Consider the following 18,955-nt stretch of genomic DNA (forward strand, 5'->3'; position numbering starts at 1 on the left):
TTCTTCTTGTACCTATACCCCCCTTTTTGCAACACTTCTGATGCAAAACTAAATTTAGACACGGAAGCCACTCCAACATCAACACATCACAGTACTCCAGCACAAAGAATCTTTACAGTGTGACCCAGCAGCAAAAGTCCCTCAGCCTCAACGAACAAACCAACGTGTTAATTTGTGAGGAAATACTCACCCTATTAGTCGACGTAACACGGGAGCGAGTGCGTTGAAGCTGTCGGCAATGCTGCAGGACACAACAGATCCTGTTTGTGACGCCAAATCTGTCATTGTTTCTTAAGTAGCAATGATGTGTAAACGATGAAGGAACCGCCGCTGCCACCGACTTGGTTGCATACGAATTAATTTATTACAACAAAGTTCAGCATCCACCAGGCGCCATGGTCTGCCTGGGAGAAGATTCAGGACCAATGTGAATCTCTGTCTTACAACTCATGCATGTCTCTTATATAGGTACAAGCATCTACACATTTATCTCTAGACCTCTGACCTCAAGATAAGACCCATACAAACAAAGCATAATACACCTCAGCTGCAAGCAGCGATGAACGGCCCCTTGCACCACCGTTGGGGCTACTTGCTGGACGCCACCTGATGTGGCCACATAACACTGGGAAAGGACAACACTGCAGTGTGAAGAAGAAGCCAGCCTGTGTGATTGTGTCAGGGCTCTGTGGAGCTGGATACCTACTTTCCTTAGAAGGTGTTTGTGACTCTCTGACTCTTTCTCTCTCTCTCTCTCTCTCTCTCTCTCTCTCTCTCTCTCTCTCTATGTGAGGTGAAGTCAAAGCTGCAGCCTCCAGAGGTGAACTACAACTGAATGCTGATGAATGATTAAATAAATAAACAACAATAGTAGCAACAATGATCCTACATGGTAAAGAGGTAGAGAGAGACACAGAGAGAGCGTGTGGGGGACATATGCAGTATATGCTGTACAGTGAGATAAGATCTGACAACAGAGATGCATAACCAATTAAAAAAAAAAAAAGCAAAGGTAGTGATAATGGAAGCAGCAGTAGCAATAGTACCAATAATCAATGCTATAATAGTAAAAATAATGGTAATAATAACAATAATAATAACACCACTACTACCATCGCCACCACTAATAATAATAACAATATTAATTATTGCTATTGTTATTACAACCATCATCACCGCAGCAATAATAATACAAAGTATGAGAATAGTATGAATATGAATAGTGTATTGCCATGGCCTCAGTAACAGCATATTTGTGTGTCATAAGACGGTTAAATGAGTAAGTTGTAGATGTAATTATAATAATGATATTAACAATAGCAATAGAAGCAATGGCAGCAACAACATCAACAACAACAATAATAATATTAATGATAATAATAAAAATAATTAATGAATTTGTGGACACGTATGTGGCTTGGTTTTTAATTGTGACTGAGGTTTAGGAAAGAGATAAATGGAGTCCAGGTTTCATTAAAGGCTGATATATTGTTTTCTTTGTTATGCTGACATTATTTCAATTGAAATGTATTCTGTAAGTGAGTTTATCCATTGTGTAATATTGTTTAGATTTCCAATTTTGAAAGACTTTTCTAGGTGATAGAGAAATGACTGATGGGCTTCTGTATCTGGTTGGAATGTTGAGTTGTGTCAAGTCTCACAGCAAGCAAAGCGATGGGGATGGTGAGATTCTGCAGTCCAAGATAGTGGAGAGTTTTTCAGTGATTGCTATCTCAAAGTGACTGAACTGGTTGACAGGCCCAAGTGGCAGAGTGCATTGTGAACAAATGTCTGTGTTAGCCAATCCCATTTTAAACAATTTCCCTTGGGTGATATGTGTTCTTTGGATACTTTGTATTGTATGACTTGAAGATTTGTATTTGTGGTCAAAGAGAAGATCTTTTTATTGATTTCTGTTCAGAAGTCCAGGTTGGGAGGCAGAGACATGTCATTGTCCCTTTTTTTTGGTTGGCAGTGTTATGGATGTATCTGATATAGATATAAGTTTGTAGAGTTTTGAGATTAGTTTTTTTTTTTGAGCCTGTGATGGTCATAATTCCAGCAACTAATTGAGAGGGTTGCAGTGTATAATTGGTTATGTAAATTTTGGATTTAATTATGGATTTCAATTAGTGGTACTGAAGAAAGTGATCTCTCCCAACCCCTGTGCTTCTGGATTAGTGTATTGAATGATTATAAAATGGTTGTTTTGGAATAGGTGATGGAGGTGAGTGAAACCCTTTTGATGCCAAGATGGAAAGTAAACAGGAGTTTTGTGCAATGGAAGTCTGGGTCATGCCAAATTGGAGTGTATCTGTACTTGTTGATTTTAAGGGTTTGACACTGGTATTTTGAGCAGTCTGCCAAACTGATGGACAAACCATGATGTCTTGGAAACAAAGCAGAATTGTTTTCAATTTCTTTTAAGTGGATACCACATAAACCTTTAGCATGGTTAATATCTGTGACAGTATTCACTTTTCTTTGTTAAATAACATGGATGATATTGTATAAAGACAAAATTGGTTTGTTATGTAGGATTCTGACAATGTTCAAGTCTCTCGGCAGCTTTATAATGAAACGTTCCTAATTATAACCTAACACTTTCCAGAATCCTGGGGAATCTTATCGGTATAGCCTTCTTCCACACAGCAGATATGTGTGGCTGCTACCATCCCTCTACAACATGTAAGGCTGATCTAGTAGTGTGTAGCAGGGAGGAGCTCAGCTGCACTGACTGAGCTCTGACACACTCTCACAGATAACACTGTCCCTGTTTCCAGATTGTCTGGAACTGCATTGCTTCTCTCTTCCTGTGGATCACTGCTGTTTTAACCTTCCACATGAACAAAGTGGAGAGCTCTCAGGGGAGCACTTTGATTCTGCTCAAAGAGATGACACTGTGTGATGGATCTGAATAACCTGTCTCAGAGGAATGTGACTGGCAGGTTGCTCAGATCCTCTTGGTTAAATGTTTCCTCAACATTGTGATCATGCAGTGGTGTGTGTGTGTGTGTGTGTGTGTGTGTGTGTTCAATTTAATTCATTTTATTTATAAAGTCCATTATCATAAAACACAGTTTGCCTCAGAGGGCTTTACAGCATACGACATACCTCTGTCCTTAGACCCTCATATCATCTAAGGAAGAACTCCCCCCCAAAAAAACTGTAACATGGGGAAAAAATGGTAGAAACCTCAGGAAGAGCGACTGAGGAGGGATCCCTCTTCCAGGACAGACTGGCGTGCAATAGATGTCGTAAATAACAATTAAATTACAGTAAGAGAGAGAGAGAGAGAAAGAGAGAGGGGAAGAGAAGCACAGCAATAATGGTAAGAATAGCATATCATATAACAATAGTGATAGATGTAAAATTACTAAATGCACTCTATGATAGCATGTGGTGTTCCGTGCAAATATTGTAGGTGTTGATAAGAGTCCCATACATATGTTAATAGTGGAGGCACGACGCATCATAATGACAATAGAAGGTTGCGTCAAGCAGGATCACGGCATCTGTGGAACCAAGGCCCACGACACAGGCGTAGCCTCAGACAGGACCACAGCAACAGCACAACCAAGACCACGATCAAGATGAGCCAGTGGTGCAGCCACAGCTGCAGTGACATGGCTATTACTGGGAGTAGTTAAGACTAGGCTTAAGTCTGGTTTGTGCAACTGATGTAGAGTCTTTAATAAAGACTGGTCTTAACAAAAAACGACTTAGCAGTCAGGGCTACGGTTGGTAAAGACCAGTTGGTGCAACAAGCTCCAGAAATTCTTGAATTTAATTTTAGAATTACTGAGGCACTGTCCTGCTGCCATGCAATGAATGTGGAAAGCATTAGGTCCCTCAGCTCTAACATGTGCTCTAACATGAGAAATCTCTGTGTTATTTTTGCTCAGGCTATGGACTTTGACAAACACATCAAGTCCTTGACCCATACATTTTTTTCCACCTTAGAAACATTGCAAAACTCAGGTCCATTGTATCCCATTAAGAGTTGGAAATGATTATCCATGCCTTTGTCTCTTCTCTTCTAGATTATTGCAATGCTCTTTTTACTACCCTCAACAAAGCATCTGTAGACCACCTCTAGCTGGTCCAGAATGCTGCGATGCTGCTGACCAAGTCCAGTAAAACAAGCTATATTACTCCTGTTTTGGACCCCTTGCACTGGCTTCTCGTTATTACTTATAGAGCCCTGCATAGTCAGGCTCCTGCATATCTGTCTGACCTGCTCCACGTACATGCTCCCAGCAGGCCACTGAGGTCTGCTGACCTGGGCCTATTGGTTGTCACCCGTACCGGCTCAAAACTAAAGGTGATAGAGTCTTTGAGTCTGTTGCACCTAGATGGTGGAATCCTCTTCCACAGGACTTGAGAGCTGCGCCCACTGTGGACATTTTTAAGAAGCAGCTAAAAACACTTCTGTTTACACAGACGTTTGCCGAACGATTGTGACTATATTTTTATTCTTTTTGTTTTTATGACTGTAATTGACTGCAGTCCTGTTTTCTGTGTTTAAATTGTTATTTAAATGATTGTATTCTATATTCTATTGTATTTTGCATTTCTTTTATCCTGTGTAAAGCACTTTGTATGTCCTTACTTACTAAACCTGTGGGGGGCCATTTCAAGCTGTGGCCATATGATTCTGAGACAAAGTGCAGCCAAGGTCAAAGCTAGTTTAGAGGAGAATTGTGGTCAAAACAGTGCATTTATCAGCGTGTCCAGTCTGCTGGAATTAAACAAATTGTCTAGTGGCTGTGATCAGCCTAGGTGGCCGATTAGCCACCTGACAGAGATCTGCACTCCTCTGACTGCCCTTCTCTAGTTTTAAAATCTTTAATGTTGTGTACACCATAAACAAAATTCTTTTCACTTTCATTGTACTGAGGTTGGGGGAGAAATCTCAAAACCTGGACAAATAAAGTCAGAACTATCTTCATGGCCTGTTTACCATGGTGTGCTTAAAGCAGTGCTAGCTGTGCTGGAGTATTAATTGGCTGTATTCCTATGCATGCATGACTTGACTTTACACATCAAGCCTGCATGTGGGGTCAGTGTTAGCCTCAGGAAGACTTGTGCAAGTCCTAAATTCATATATAATTATACAGCACCCTCTGCACCACTTCACTCTCTGACTGAGCTCCTGTAAAGCTGCAGAGGTTGTGTAAATGAGAAGATTATGACCCGATCTGTGTTTATGTTTGCTGGAGTAGATGTTTACAGCTGAGCATAGCTGTCCATTTTTAGGTTTTAGTTTGTGTTGTGTGTGTGGCCAGTGTGAAGAGGCTGTGAGGAGCTCTGCAGATTCCCTGAATTGTTTACCAGTTGTCTCAGGGATGCAGTAATGAATCTGCTCCAGAGCTGCCAAGGCAGGATGGAGGGGGCAAGGGGGAGAAGAGGCAGTCCTTCTGCTATTCAAACAGAACAATCAAGCTGGATCTCTCTCCAGTTTGCCTTCCAAGCCAAACTTCATCTCTGCGCCATGTAGTCTCTCCCTCAGCCACTTTATATAAGGCTAATTTGGATGGATAAAATAAAGGTAGCACCAGGGCGCATATTTATCAAGCTTCTCAGAAACACTCTGGGAAATTGAGCTGAAAGTTAATTTAGGACTAAAATTACTCCTTTGTCAGAGTAAGAGTTACAATACTTAATAAGCTAATGAAGCTAAAGCAAGAGCAAAGTGAGTGTTGTGTGTGCACTGGCTCTCAGCAAGGAGAAAGAAGACTCCTTGAAGAGAGGTTGACGTCCCTGTTTGACAACACTCTCTGACTGGTGCAAATTAGAATTTGTGATAAGGGGTTCTTGTTCTTTGGCAACTGCTGTTTCAAATATTAGAGAGCAGTCATTATACTGTGGAAAATAAAAGGAGTAACAAGTATATTTAGACAAATGGGAATGCACATTAGCCTGATAAGATCATCCTGATGAAGAGAGCTCAACATTTTGTTTCTCTCTGTGTGTCAGTTTGGAGTCTCTGCCACTCCAAACCATTGGCGTAGCCACGGGTGTGCCAGGGTGTGCCAGTGCCACCCACAGAGCCAGCTGGCACACCCAAAAAACTGAATGCATTTTATTTTATATATATAGCTTTTCCTAACATGTTTGACTCACCAGTCGATCAATTTGTAAAAATTGCCACCAGGCGATGCGTTGCGACACCTGCACTGGGCATGTTAACTCGATCAGTCGATAAAAAATTGTAATCAGGCGAAGCGGGTTGTGACATCTGCGCCTGGCAACCAACCTAGTGACCTGACTGTGACCCCCTGCCCAGCGAGCACTGCAGGAGCGATAAAAGTGTTAGTAGCTAGAGTGCTGCTAGCAATGAAACAGAGTTCATTGATAAATTATTTTCAAAAACCAAGACTTGACCTCCAGGAGTCAAGTTCTACAACCGAGGAGGATGTTTCCTCTCCATCGACAAGCAGGCCCACGGCAGCGGCTCCTCCGGCTCCGACACAGGCTGCAGCTAACGGCAACTTGGCAGACGTTTCCATGGAAACTACCGATCTCTCCGCGGTGGACGAGCCTCCATGCCAGCCGAAACTTCAAGCTTTCCCCTGCACAGAGGCTGTCAGTGGAAAGAGGAGGAATTTTTGCGCTAAATGGTATGCCCGCTACAGTTGGTTGGAGTACAGCATTAAAATGGATGCGGTTTTTTGCAAGTCTTGTCGCCACTTCAGCACAGATATTAAGGAGGACAGATTCAGAAAAATAGGAATGAGAGACTGGGGACATCTAGGTCAGTTTTGTGTGAAACATGAAAAAAGTAAAGCTCACTCTTCTGCTGTGGCCTGGCATAAAGGTTACATAGAGATACAGCGAGCTGGAAACAGTGATATCCTACATCAGGTCACAAAGGATAAAGAAGAGCGTTTCCCTGACCTTATTGAAAGAAACCGGACACATGTAAAAGTTGTCATTGATATTTTGCTGTTTTGTGCAAAACAGGGCATTGCACTGCGTGGTCATAAGGAGGATACAGAAAGCCTGAATAGAGGAAAATTTCTCGAGTTATTCAAATTGATTTGCTATTATGACCCTGACATAAAAAAGGGCTTTGATGAGCTTCCAAACAACGCAAAAATGATGAGCCCTGACATTCAGAATGATATCCTTGAAACTGCAGCATCTCTACTCCTCCGAAAAATTAAACCGGAGCTGCATGCACAGACAGACACATACTATGCCATTTTAGCTGACGAATATAAGGATCTCTCAAAGAAAGAACTTGCTGTCTGCTTAAGGTATGTGTATAACGGTAACCTGAGAAAAAGAGCCGTCGGATTTGTCGCGACAGATGACATGACATCATCTGGCATCACACAAAAGATTTTGGAAGTACTGACACCCCTGCAACTGGATCCTGCATTGTGTGTCGGTTTCAGTTTTGACGGAGCAGCAGTTATGTCCGGTGAGAAAGCTGGGGTGCAAGTGCAGCTCAAAAAAACTTTTCCCCATGCAGTGTATGTACACTGCCACTCCCACCGTCTTAATCTGGTGCTTTCAACAGCTTCCAAAGTGTCTCCTACTGTGGCCACATTTTTTGATGTTTTGAATTCACTGCATCATTTCATGATCGGAGCCAACAGACATGCACGATTTCTACAAATCCAAGAAGAACTTCACCCCAACGCACCCCATCTGGAGCTTGTGCGCTCCACGGATATTAGATGGAGTTTAAAATCTGAGTCTGTGAGTCGAGTTTTAACATTGCATGATGTCATATTAGAAACACTGAGTGAGTTTTCGGAGGGATCAGGTCAGACCAAAATAGATGCAGAGTCTCTCCTGCAACAACTACAGACCAAAAGATTAATTCTTCTTCTTGTTGCTTTTTCTAAACTGTTTGGTGCAAGTGATTTTGTGACAAAAAGCCTACAGTCCCCATCTGTGTCAGTGACTGAGTGTATCCACATGATTGAGGGCCTTAAAGAAACTTTCGCTGCTTTCAGGAGTAACTTAGACGGGGAATTCGAGAGAATAATCAGTCTAACTGATGACATCATGAAGAAAAACAATGTACAGAACTGGGATGTAGCAGGCGTACGCAACAGAAAGCTGCCTGCCAAGTTTGCTGACTCGCATGTGGCCTCTACAGTGGGCAGGTCTGCACCCATCAGGAGTGATTCTGATTTGAAGTCCTTGTGGATTATGATCCTTGACAGACAGCTGATCGAACTGAACAACCGCTTTCAGAATGACTCTTGGAATAATGAAAGCTTCTGCATCCCTGCTGCCTATATCAGATGTGTTTTGCCAGCTGGACTTATTGCATGCACCGAGCAGGCATTATGGACTTGCTTTGGAGGACTGTGAAGTGAATGTATTTAGGAAACTGATCAAAAGGAAAGTGGACAGGGGACATCAGTTCCCATCCATCATTGAAGTCCTAGACTCTTGTGACAGAGACGTTTTCCCCAAGATGAACAGTTTGCTTAGCATTCTCATTTCACTGCCTGTTACAAGTTGCTCTGTGGAGCGCCTTTTTTCAGTGGTGAACAGGATTAAAACCAGCAGCAGAGCTACAATGCTCACTGAGAGACTTAATAGCATCTCATTGCTCATGTTTGAAAAAGAGCTTGCAGACAAACTGCACTCCAGACTCCATCTGGCCACATTCTCAAGTGACACCATCTAGCGGTGGTAGAATGTTTTCATTTTAAAATGTGTAATTGTTTCTACATTTATACCTAGCTTCTACGTTACTTCAGTCTGTCGTGATCGGCTGCTGTGCAGCCCCCCTGCCCCTCCTTCTTTGTGTGTTTCTCCCTGTCTGCATACCCTTCTGTGCCCTAACCTGTGTGTGTGTGAGTGTGGGTGTGGTTTTTTCTTCCCTAGGCTGGGCCAGGTGCAGGCAATCTCCTGATAAACTGGTGGTGTACTTAAACTGTGGCTTCAGACCTACTCGTCGCCAGAGTATTACTACTGCCAAGTGGTAGATGTTCCTCACAACCTCTCAGTTTTTTTGCTGTTTCCTCGTGTTCCGTTTTTTTGCCTGTGCGGCTTATTCCCTTGTGTTTTCCCCCTTGTCTCAGAGTCGCCACAGCTCCTTGCTTCACAGCAAATGCCAAAGTGTTAAAATCCCAGAGTTTTCATGACCAGAGTAAAAAACTTTACACTTTGGTGTCAAATGAGCACAAAGTACTCTCTCAGGCTGAACTAGAATCACTCTCAGGTGTTCTTTCCAAGTAGAGTGTCAGAGTAGAGTAATTGCAGTGTTTCAATTGCAATGAGGGACTCTATTGGAGTCTATTTGTTGATTGAGTCTTTCCCAGCCGCATCAATTTTTAGGTTTCGATTTTGTCATCAGCTCTCTGCGCCCTCTCATTGGTTGGCACGGTGGCTGTTACATTTCATGTGGGAGCAGTGCAGCACCGGATCTCCTGAAGCCTGTCTCTCTCCCTACCAACAGCCCACGGAGAGTACATCCATGCGACAGCCCTGCCGGACTGCAGGTAAGAAACTATAAAGTGAATAATGTCGAGAATATCGAATAATTCTTCACGTTTGAAGTCTCATAACTATCATTAATAATTAAAAACGCCAACATGACTTGGTAACATAAAGAGGCAATAACGTGGCTTCAGTTTAGTTTAGCTAGCTTACTCTATCTGTTGTAAAGTCACTGCAAATGTTGAAACTTTTTAGAATTTTAATTGCGGTCGTAATGTAAGCCATAGTGAACCAGGTTATCCAACAGAGAAAAATACGAATTGCCTGTTAGCATTAGCTCTCTCCCACTGAGCTAATATCACTGAAGCTACTTCAAAGCTTCCGACTCCCGCTCGAATACACACAGGCTCTAGACCGAAAATATGTTGCTAGCACTGTACACATTTAACACGGGAGAAAAGTAGTGTCCGAATGAAGAACGGGCTTGTCGGACTCGTACCCGGCCGTCAAGAGGGGTACGAGGACCGAAGACCGTGGCAGTGAGCAGGGTGACAGCGTGTGCTCAGGTCGCAGCTAGCATAGCATAGCCCTTGAACCTCATGTTGCCTGTACCTTTCTGCAATGTTGGGTGTGTATTCTCCATTTCTCCTGGCATGACCGCGTCCAGTCATGAAATAGAATCAAGTTGTGTACAAGACTTGGTTTTGCACTATTGTGTCCACTAACACAATTCTGTCTTTATGTTGTAGTCGTGGAAAACCTACAGCCATGCTGTTCAAAGTGCAGTATAAAGGAAAGAAGAAGTACGTCAAACTACATGGAGCCTCTCACTCAGAATTTCTCAAGGAGGGTAAGTTAATGTCTGTGCTGCAGGTAGCCTAAAGGTTGTATATTGTGTCACCAGGACATTCATAATTGAATAACCTGTCTTTGGCTGTTGATGGAAGTAATGGACAGCCATTCTTAACTGAAAAAGATATGCTCCCTTCAGGTAAATAAACAGCTGGTCAAATTGAGAGCTATTAAGACATATTATGTGTTCACTTACATCCACTATACTACTGACATGTAATTTGTATTCTCAGGTTGTTGCATTTTAGGTGCAAAAATCTCTTACTGTAACACGAAGTTGACCGATAATGCAACCAAGCTTAATTTATCCTTTTTTCTGTGTTCAAAGCTAAAATGAAGTTCAGTATACCTGCTGAGAAGGACATATATTTGCTGGATGACACTGGAACAGAGGTTGATGAAGAGGTCTTCAGCGACATCCTGGAGGAAAAATCTGACATCCAGTGGACGATTGTTGACAGTCTCTCTGTCAGTGGTAAGTGGTCATTTGATCAAATTGTGCATTTCAGGCTTACATTATCAATATCTGACCATTGTAACTGGCTTTTAATCACACAGTTGATAAGGTTCTCACCAATTTTCTGTTTAAATTTAATTTGATCATTTAGGCAGAATTTGTTTTTCATTATTTACAGAACCGATCCATTTACTTCGGAAAATATCAACTGATAAGAATACGGACCTCAGCACTTAGTTGCCACCAAGAAGACTGTCTGTTATGGCCTAAATTGCCATGTAATGTAGCGACATTAACCACCAAAACTGATTGTAGTCTATTAAAGGTATATAAATGAAAGACACATATGCACAGTTTCACCATGTCTTCCCATGCTCTCACCTCTTCTCATTTGAAACTGCAGGTCAATTAATGAAATCAGATGTGAAATGTGTTTTTGAAAAGGATATGTTCCCTCTTTTCAGACTCTCCTGCATCCTCATGCACAGACACCCTGTCACTATCATCACACTCGTCGGATAGTGATGCTTTTCTGATGTCTCCCAAAAGACAGCGCATCGATGATTGCATTCTGAACCCCCCAAAGAGTCAGCGTGTTGATGACAGTTCTTCACAAGCCAAAAAGGTGGTGTTTTTTGTACATTCCTTCTCATTATGATGTAAATAATGTGTTTTTGACATCATATTTTTGGGGTGGGGTGTGATCTTACTTTTCTTCTTATATTTTTCTTGTTTTCAAGCTTGTCGAGAGAGTTCTGGAACAAAAGCCTGGAGGGGACAAAATACTTGCAGAATATGCGACTAAAGGACAGATGAAGGACCGAACACGCCGTGAACTTGTCAACATTGTTGTTGCTGATATGTTGGAAAAGTATGGGTATGTAAAGTGCTTCAAGGTGCATGATTTAGTTAAAGGCATATTCATAGTATTTGATTGCAAATGCATGCGATGGAGTTTCTTGCCGTCAATGCAACCTCTCTATTACACCTACAGAAGTGCTCCACCAAAGGACAAGAGGATATGGACAATATGCGTTGGGGATTGTAACACTGTTCCCTTCCCTAAGAGATCCCTATTCCAAAAAGGGCTATGTGAGTAAAGTTTTTTATTGAGAAGTTCTTCAACTTTTCAAATTATTTCAATATAAAAGTTATTGTTTCCTATGAGTAATATAGACAGGTGGTGTTGTACAGGCAGTCAACATTCTTGAAATTGACAGCCAAGTTTGGACTGTATTTACTGTATTTGTTTTGTTTGTAAATGTTGTTGGTAAATGATTAATGTTTTGATGCATTTTCCTTTCACTAGGTGTATAATCATGCTTAAATTTCTTTATATTTTCAACTTAGGAGCATTTCTTTGATGCAGAGAGCAATGAGGGCTACATTGCATGGAAACTAAAAAACACACAGCGAGGACTCAGTTCTGGCAACAACAGTGGAGTGAGGAGAAGGACCTCTCAAACCGCAGAGAGCAGTGGACCAGAGTTGGCGAGGGAAGTGAGAAAAGATCAGCAGCTGGAGGGAGACCAGTGTTGTGAGGCCATATCCCTACTGAAGCACAGTACAGACAAAGAACAGATCTTCATGAAAATGAGAGCAACCTTCCAGTACAGACAAAAGTTGATCCATGATCCTGAGCAATGCAGCACAGTGCTTACAGTTTTCCCAAGGTTCCTTGACACAGAAGGCCTGGTAAGTCCACATTATGTTGATAATGTATTGTCTGTCAAAAACAGCTTTGTTTAGGTGAAATTGGTCATTTCCCCCTACTTTCACCATCATCAAGTCCACCTATACTCAGTGGCGGTCAAAGGGGGGGGCGAGCGGGGCACTGGCACCGGGCGGCACGTTACTGGGGGCAGCACTTTGCGAAGAGCAACGATGAGAACAAAAAATGCAGGCGAGCCCAAAACACACACACAAAAAAAAAGCGCCCCCTTGCCTGCAAATGGTGCAGCGGCTGCCGCCCCGAAAACATGAGATGAACCATTCAGTCTCTCCACGTTATGTTCGCCCCGCTCACCCCCACGAGGAGCAGCAGGAGCAGCACACCGCTGTGTCGCGTGTCACGTGTCACACGCGGCGTGTGTGTAATGGTCAACCAATCAGCCTTTAGCCTGCCTGGCGGCACCTGCGCTTGCATCATTAGCGCCGTATCAAGCATCAAAACATAAACAACTAGTTGTGTTACACAAGCAGCATTATGTCCAAAAGAAAAAGAATAAAGCTGTCAGGATTCCAATACAGAAAAAAGAAGAAAGAAGAGGAGGAAAAACGGGAAAAAGATAAAGGTGACGTTAGGTTTTTATTTATACATGTAACGTTATTAGCTGAGACTAATGTTACCTGAGCTAACCCACTGCTAGCTGAGCAAACGTCAAAGTCTTGCTGTAGCCTGTGTTTGTTTGTTTGTTCTCAAGTCAAACCTTAAACCCATGCGGCATCTGTGATTCTCAAACTCTAGCAGTGATTCTCAACCAACCAATAGCAAGGACCCCCCCCCCCCCAGTTTGCTATGAATTGGGCTACTTAGGCTACCAACTCCATTTAATGGCATTTCTATCCCCAATTTATAGAACTGTTTTTTTATAGGTTGGTTGATTTGAGTCCTATATATCCTAAATGCTTTTTGACTCTTACTATATTTCAATGCAAATTCAGGGGCAATTCTGAAATATTTGGTAGGACAGTCCAGTGGCCAGGGTGAAGGATCTGGATCTACCCAGGACCCAGCCACACAGCCTGGTACTTCACATCAAGTTCAGCTCATATCTGAGGAAAATGATGCTGAAGATTCACCTGATGAGCATTCTCCAGGTATGAATATCATTGTGTACGTGCTAGTTGAGTTTATATAAGTTGAGTGATTGCTGATCTGATTACTGAATACTGTTTATTTTATTAAAATAAACAGTATTCAGTAATTCAAAGTAAAAACTGTTCACAATGCAAACATTAGGATAATAAATGCAGTGTAGTAGGCTACTTTTCAGGTGTAAAATAACCATAACATAACTGTAAAGGCCGTCGAAATCCGTGTAACCCCCAAAATTTTGCCGGGGGGTGGGGCACCCCATTGGTCTGCCCAGGGTGCCAAACTAGCTAGGACCACCACTGCCTACACTTGCTTTCCCCCTATACATTCTGCAAGACTTTGAGCTGTTATTTGGAGCAGAGACTTCATCAAAACTCTTGGAGAAATGGGGAACAACCCTGAAGGCAAAAGTAATAGAGCAAGCTAAAACCCTCAGTAAGACACCCATGCTTGACTATCTGATTCGGTCTGCAGAAGAGAACCCCGACGAGGATGATGAGGTCCCAGGTAAATGACAAAAAAAGAATAACCTGTGTATATCTGGCTCACTTTTTTCAAATGTTGTCTTATTGTATTTATTGTGACACCATTATATTTTTTTCTATTTTTAAGAGCCTTTTGGATGTTTATATTGATTTCATATATCAGGTGCATTTCATACTGAAATCAGGTTCTCTCCTCTCTTTTTCTCAGGTTGGGATGGTGACATGGCGGCAATTCTACTGCTGGTCTACCTTTTGCCACCAAGTGGAAAGAAGGGAACGGTGAAGATCAGTATCCGGGAAGCTGTGGATCGTGTAGTGAAGTTTCATAAGGTCAGTGTGTTCTGATTTCCATGTTGAAACAATCCAATGTGTAAGAGTGGAACCCTCACTCCAAACACACGTTTTGGTCAATTGTTACATATAACAATTGTTATTGTTATATGTAATATAAACAGCAGTAAATTAGTATTGCACAATATGGTATCCAGCGGTTGCAAAACGTCACGGTTCTTACTAAACCAGAAATTCTACACAACGGTACTACTATGGAATACTATACTACCGCTGAATGCAGCGCCAGTTTTCGCTGCGTAGTGGACTGACGTTACTCTCCTCCAGGCTCCTGTTCTCACTACACGCTGTTCTGATGTAAACAAACACACATGGCACATAATGTAGTCAATTGCACATATTTCTAACCAATCAGCTTTACTGGTCCATACATTGTCTTTTCCATTTTTAAGTAATCCTCCAACTGTGCCATTAAAGATTTCTGTCTGAAATAGCCATAAAAATTGAATGTATAATGTAGTTGTACTTTTGATTCTTATGTTACAGTCAGGTCGCAGCCTACATGAGCACTCTGGTCCAGACAAGCGGAGGCAGCCCTACATCCTGGCAGTTGGCATGGCGAGAAACAGCATCCATGAATACTACATCGCAATGGACGGTGAGCTCCTTCCCTGCAAGGCCAAGTCTTCCCTGTCAGCCTTCGATGAACTTTTCAAGGCACATTATGTGTTTGGCATCTCGTATGACCAGGCTTTAAACAGCATGTACACATTCATGCAGACCACCATCTACAATATTGATGTCGGGCTCTCTCAAGGGCAAAGCTCCTAAACTGATGTTGTGATGTATCGATGCTTTGTTTGCAAGTCCACTTTTGTCACCATTCAGCAGTTGCTACGCCATCTCAAACACTCACATGCCTTTTATCCTGGGCAGAAGTTTCTACTGGTGTGTGACCAGCAGGGTTGCTGTCACAGATTTTGCACTTTTTCAGGATTTAGGAAACATCTCCACTCCAAGCATAGTGTTGAGAGTGTAGATCAAATTGATAATGAACCAGTCACTCCGACTCTATCAGTTGTTGTATCTGATGAGCAAACAATGTCAGTTGAGTCAACAATTTCAGAGCAACCAGTGAATTCTCAAAGCTTCAATGAGACCAGGCAACATACCCAAGAAATGTGTGCATCCCTTATTGCAAAGCTTCAAAGCTGTGGTGTGGCTACTAATGTCATAAAAAATGTTGTTAATATGGAGGAGCTTGTAGAGGAACTGCATTCAAATGTCAAAGATGATATTATAAAATTACTCCCCAATGATGAGGACATGAGAACAAAATTTGATGATTATTTTGGGAGTCTTGAAAATCCATTCAGCAAACTGAACACTGAGACAAAATGGAAAAAACATTTCAGTGAGAAATCGGGTCTTGTAGAACCTGTTGAGGTCGCTCTAGGAGTGAGGTATGACACAAGAAGGAATCGAACAACTGGCACATATGATCAGGTCCCCGTGACAGACAAATTTGTGTACATTCCTTTGCTGGAAACGCTGAAGTTTATATTCAACAACAGGGAGATATATAATCATATGTTGCAGCCTTGTGAGAAGACTGGGTTTTACAAAGATTTCTGAGATGGAAGTTATTTTAAAAATCACCTCCCCTTCTCTGAAAAACCAAACTCTCTTCAAATACAGATATTCTATGATGATTTTGAAGTGGCAAATCCACTTGGATCAAAGCATGGGATCCATAAGATTGGAAGTATATACTTTATTCTACGAAATCTTTCTCCAAAGATAAACTCAGCGCTTATGAATATTCATTTTTTGGCACTTTTTCATACAGAGGATGTAATAAAGTATGGATTTAATGCTATCTTGGAGCCCCTCGTAAATGATCTGAAAGTCCTTGAGTGTACAGGAGTGGAAGTTCCTTTCTCTAATGGACCTGTTTGTGGAACAATTGCACAGGTGACAGGGGACAATTTGGGCTTGCACTCACTTCTTGGGTATGTAGAATCATTCAGCTCAAACTATTTTTGTCACTTCTGTCTGGTAGATAAACAAACCTCACAGTCAGTTTTCAGTGATGACGATCCAAGAATAACACTCCGCAATAAAACACTGCATGCTCAACATTTCAATGACTTGAAGGCAGATCCTTCACTACCGTCAACATTTGGAGTGAAACGAACAGGTTTGCTCAATGATCTACAGTACTTTCATGTTTCTGATAACTATGCAGTGGACATTATGCATGACATATGGGAAGGAGTGGGGCAATTAGAACTGAAATTGCTTTTTTGTTACCTCTCAGACAACAACATCATATCCAAGACAGATATTTGTAACCGGATATATTCATACAACTATGGCTTTGTTGAGCGAAAAAATAGACCAACCAGAATCAACCTAGAGCAGACTGGAAATGGAATTGGTCTCAATGCAATTCAGACATTTTGCTTGATCCGGAATGTGCCCTTGATATTTGGAGATATTGCACAGGAAGGAAATGCTCATTGGAGGCTGCTTCTGCTGCAAATCATGAACATATTTTCTCCTGTCATCACTGATGGCATGACAGTATGTTTGAAGCATCTCATTGTTGGCCATCACAAACTTTTCAAAGAGATTTATCCACATCGCAGAATGATTCCCAAGCATCACTTCATGACTCATTACCCCAGATGCATCCGAAAAATAGGCCCAATTCTTCATGTTTGGGCTATGAGGTTTGAAGCGAAACACAGGTTTTTCAAGAGCACTATCAAAAATTTTAAGAATATAACAAAGTCATTAGCCAAAAAACATCAGATGGCTGTGGCATACCACTGGGAATCTACGCCATTCAAAAGCATCAACTGTGGTCCAGTGAAAACTGTTGAGGCCAGTGCCTTGGAAAATGGTGAAATAATTGCTGAAGAACTGTAGGTTGATGTACACAGTGAAGTTAATGTGACTTCTTGGATTACTTGTTTTGGGACAGAGTATCGCCCAGGCCTTCTGGTTTGTTCAAACACAGAGGAGGATTTGCCAGTATTCAGTCAGATAAAAGACATTGTTGAATTTAATGGTGACTGTTTTCTTCTGGCAAATGATTTTGAGACACTTTGTTTTGCAGAACATTTTCATTCTTTTAATGTCAGACAGGGTAATTCTGAAAATATTTCCCTGCTGAAAGTTCATGAGTTGCACTTGTTTAAGCCATTTGATCTGCAGACAACATATGGTTTTGACAGAGATGACCAGTATGTGGTGCCTGTACATGTATTGGTGTAGGAAATGTCTGATTTATGGTTCAGTTTCAGATTTCACCTGTTGACAGTACTGCAGCACTAGCTGGATGTCACGTTGTACATTATCAGGCTGCATATATTGTTTTTTCAAGGACAGGTTCAGATTTTTGAAGGCTGTATCTCCCAAAGTTACAGTATTTGTGTTTCGGCAGACATTATTTCCTTGCTGTAGTGGAGCAATAGTAATTCAAAGAGGGATTTTGTCAGGGAGTTTTCAGTGACAGAAAATAGTCAATAGTTTTTTGTTTACAACCAAAGGATAATCTCACTGGTTTTTCTTTATCCTATGATGTAATGTATAGACTATACTAAAATAAAACTGTTGTCCTTGCAACAAGAGCCGACTGTACAAAATGTCCAAAATGTTAAGACATTTGTTAATATGTTAATGTGTTTATTATATTATAATAAAGATAATATTATGTTTTCAAGAAAATAATGTGTGGATTATATATTCTTGAAGCAATCATAATTCACTTTAAAAGTGTTAGGTGTACACCAATTATAGAGTATATTCTCATTCTCATAGTGTAAAATGATAAGCTCTGCAGAGTTCTATAAAACGCTAACTCAGAGTATATCTTTTAATCTCTGGGAGTTCTAGGTTTACACTGCAGGTGTTGAAAAGCACTGGAATAGTGTCTAAAAGTACCAGTGACGGAGTACAAATGCACACTGTAAGGGTTCAAATGTAACTCTTTATTTGGAGTATATAATTTACACTTTTGACAGTGTTCAGTGAACACCAAACTCTTGGACCTATATAGACACCGAAACTGGTGTTCAATGTACACTTAAAGAGTACAATATACACTGGGATTTTTGCTGTGTTCCTGCTCTAGCCCTCAAGGTGTTCACTCGTCTGTGTGCCTGCCTGCCTGCTTGCCCGCCTGCCTGCCCGCTCGCTTCCCACACTCATCCGAGCACTCAAGTCCCCACGCACGCTGTTGCACTCCCCTCCCCCTACCCTGCTCAACCTCACTGTAAATAAATAGCACTATTGATTCACCACACTTCTTGTTTGCATCTTGTGTCAGCGCTTGGGTCCCAACATGTCCAACCTGTCACACATTCTTTCCAAACACTGTAAACTGAGACTTTTGCAAATGCTTCTGACCCTGTTTTAGTCCAAAAACTCTGGGTTTGTGTTTTAATCTGGATTTCGTTAGATTTCGTTTAATCGAAAACACACAAAATCACATGCCATGTATAGCACATGTAATTGAAAAAACATTTAGATATAGTTCAGCTGTTTGGACATGTCAGAATCAGAATCAAAATTACTTGTCACTTCCATATATAAAGCAAGCACACATGGAGGTGAAATACTCTGCCCCATGGT

General features: G+C 41.5%; 1 protein-coding gene across 1 annotated transcript; it reads left to right on the forward strand.

The window, feature by feature from the left end:
• The first annotated feature begins 10,179 nt into the window (after positions 1-10,179).
• LOC148186565 (uncharacterized) lies at positions 10,180-15,145 on the forward strand. Its single transcript, XM_088090740.1, has 9 exons — positions 10,180-10,261; positions 10,592-10,742; positions 11,165-11,345; positions 11,461-11,597; positions 11,715-11,812; positions 12,071-12,416; positions 13,866-14,045; positions 14,232-14,353; positions 14,861-15,145. Exons 4-9 carry the CDS (start codon positions 11,594-11,596, stop codon positions 15,143-15,145), a joined length of 1,035 nt encoding a protein of 344 aa, XP_087946866.1. The 5' UTR covers positions 10,180-10,261; positions 10,592-10,742; positions 11,165-11,345; positions 11,461-11,593.
• Positions 15,146-18,955: the final 3,810 nt, after the last annotated feature.

This window comes from Plectropomus leopardus, chromosome 17 (genome assembly GCF_026936395.1).
Source record: "Plectropomus leopardus strain MGB_pleo_1.0 chromosome 17, ASM2693639v1, whole genome shotgun sequence".
Lineage (NCBI taxonomy): Eukaryota > Metazoa > Chordata > Actinopteri > Perciformes > Serranidae > Plectropomus > Plectropomus leopardus.

Bases quoted from the DNA above. Each gene is read 5' to 3' on its own strand.
- LOC148186565 (XM_088090740.1), top strand. The intron at 11,813-12,070 runs GTGAGTAAAGTT...TTTTCAACTTAG, and splicing joins CCTATTCCAAAAAGGGCTAT to GAGCATTTCTTTGATGCAGA. The intron at 14,354-14,860 runs GTCAGTGTGTTC...CTTATGTTACAG, and splicing joins GTGTAGTGAAGTTTCATAAG to TCAGGTCGCAGCCTACATGA.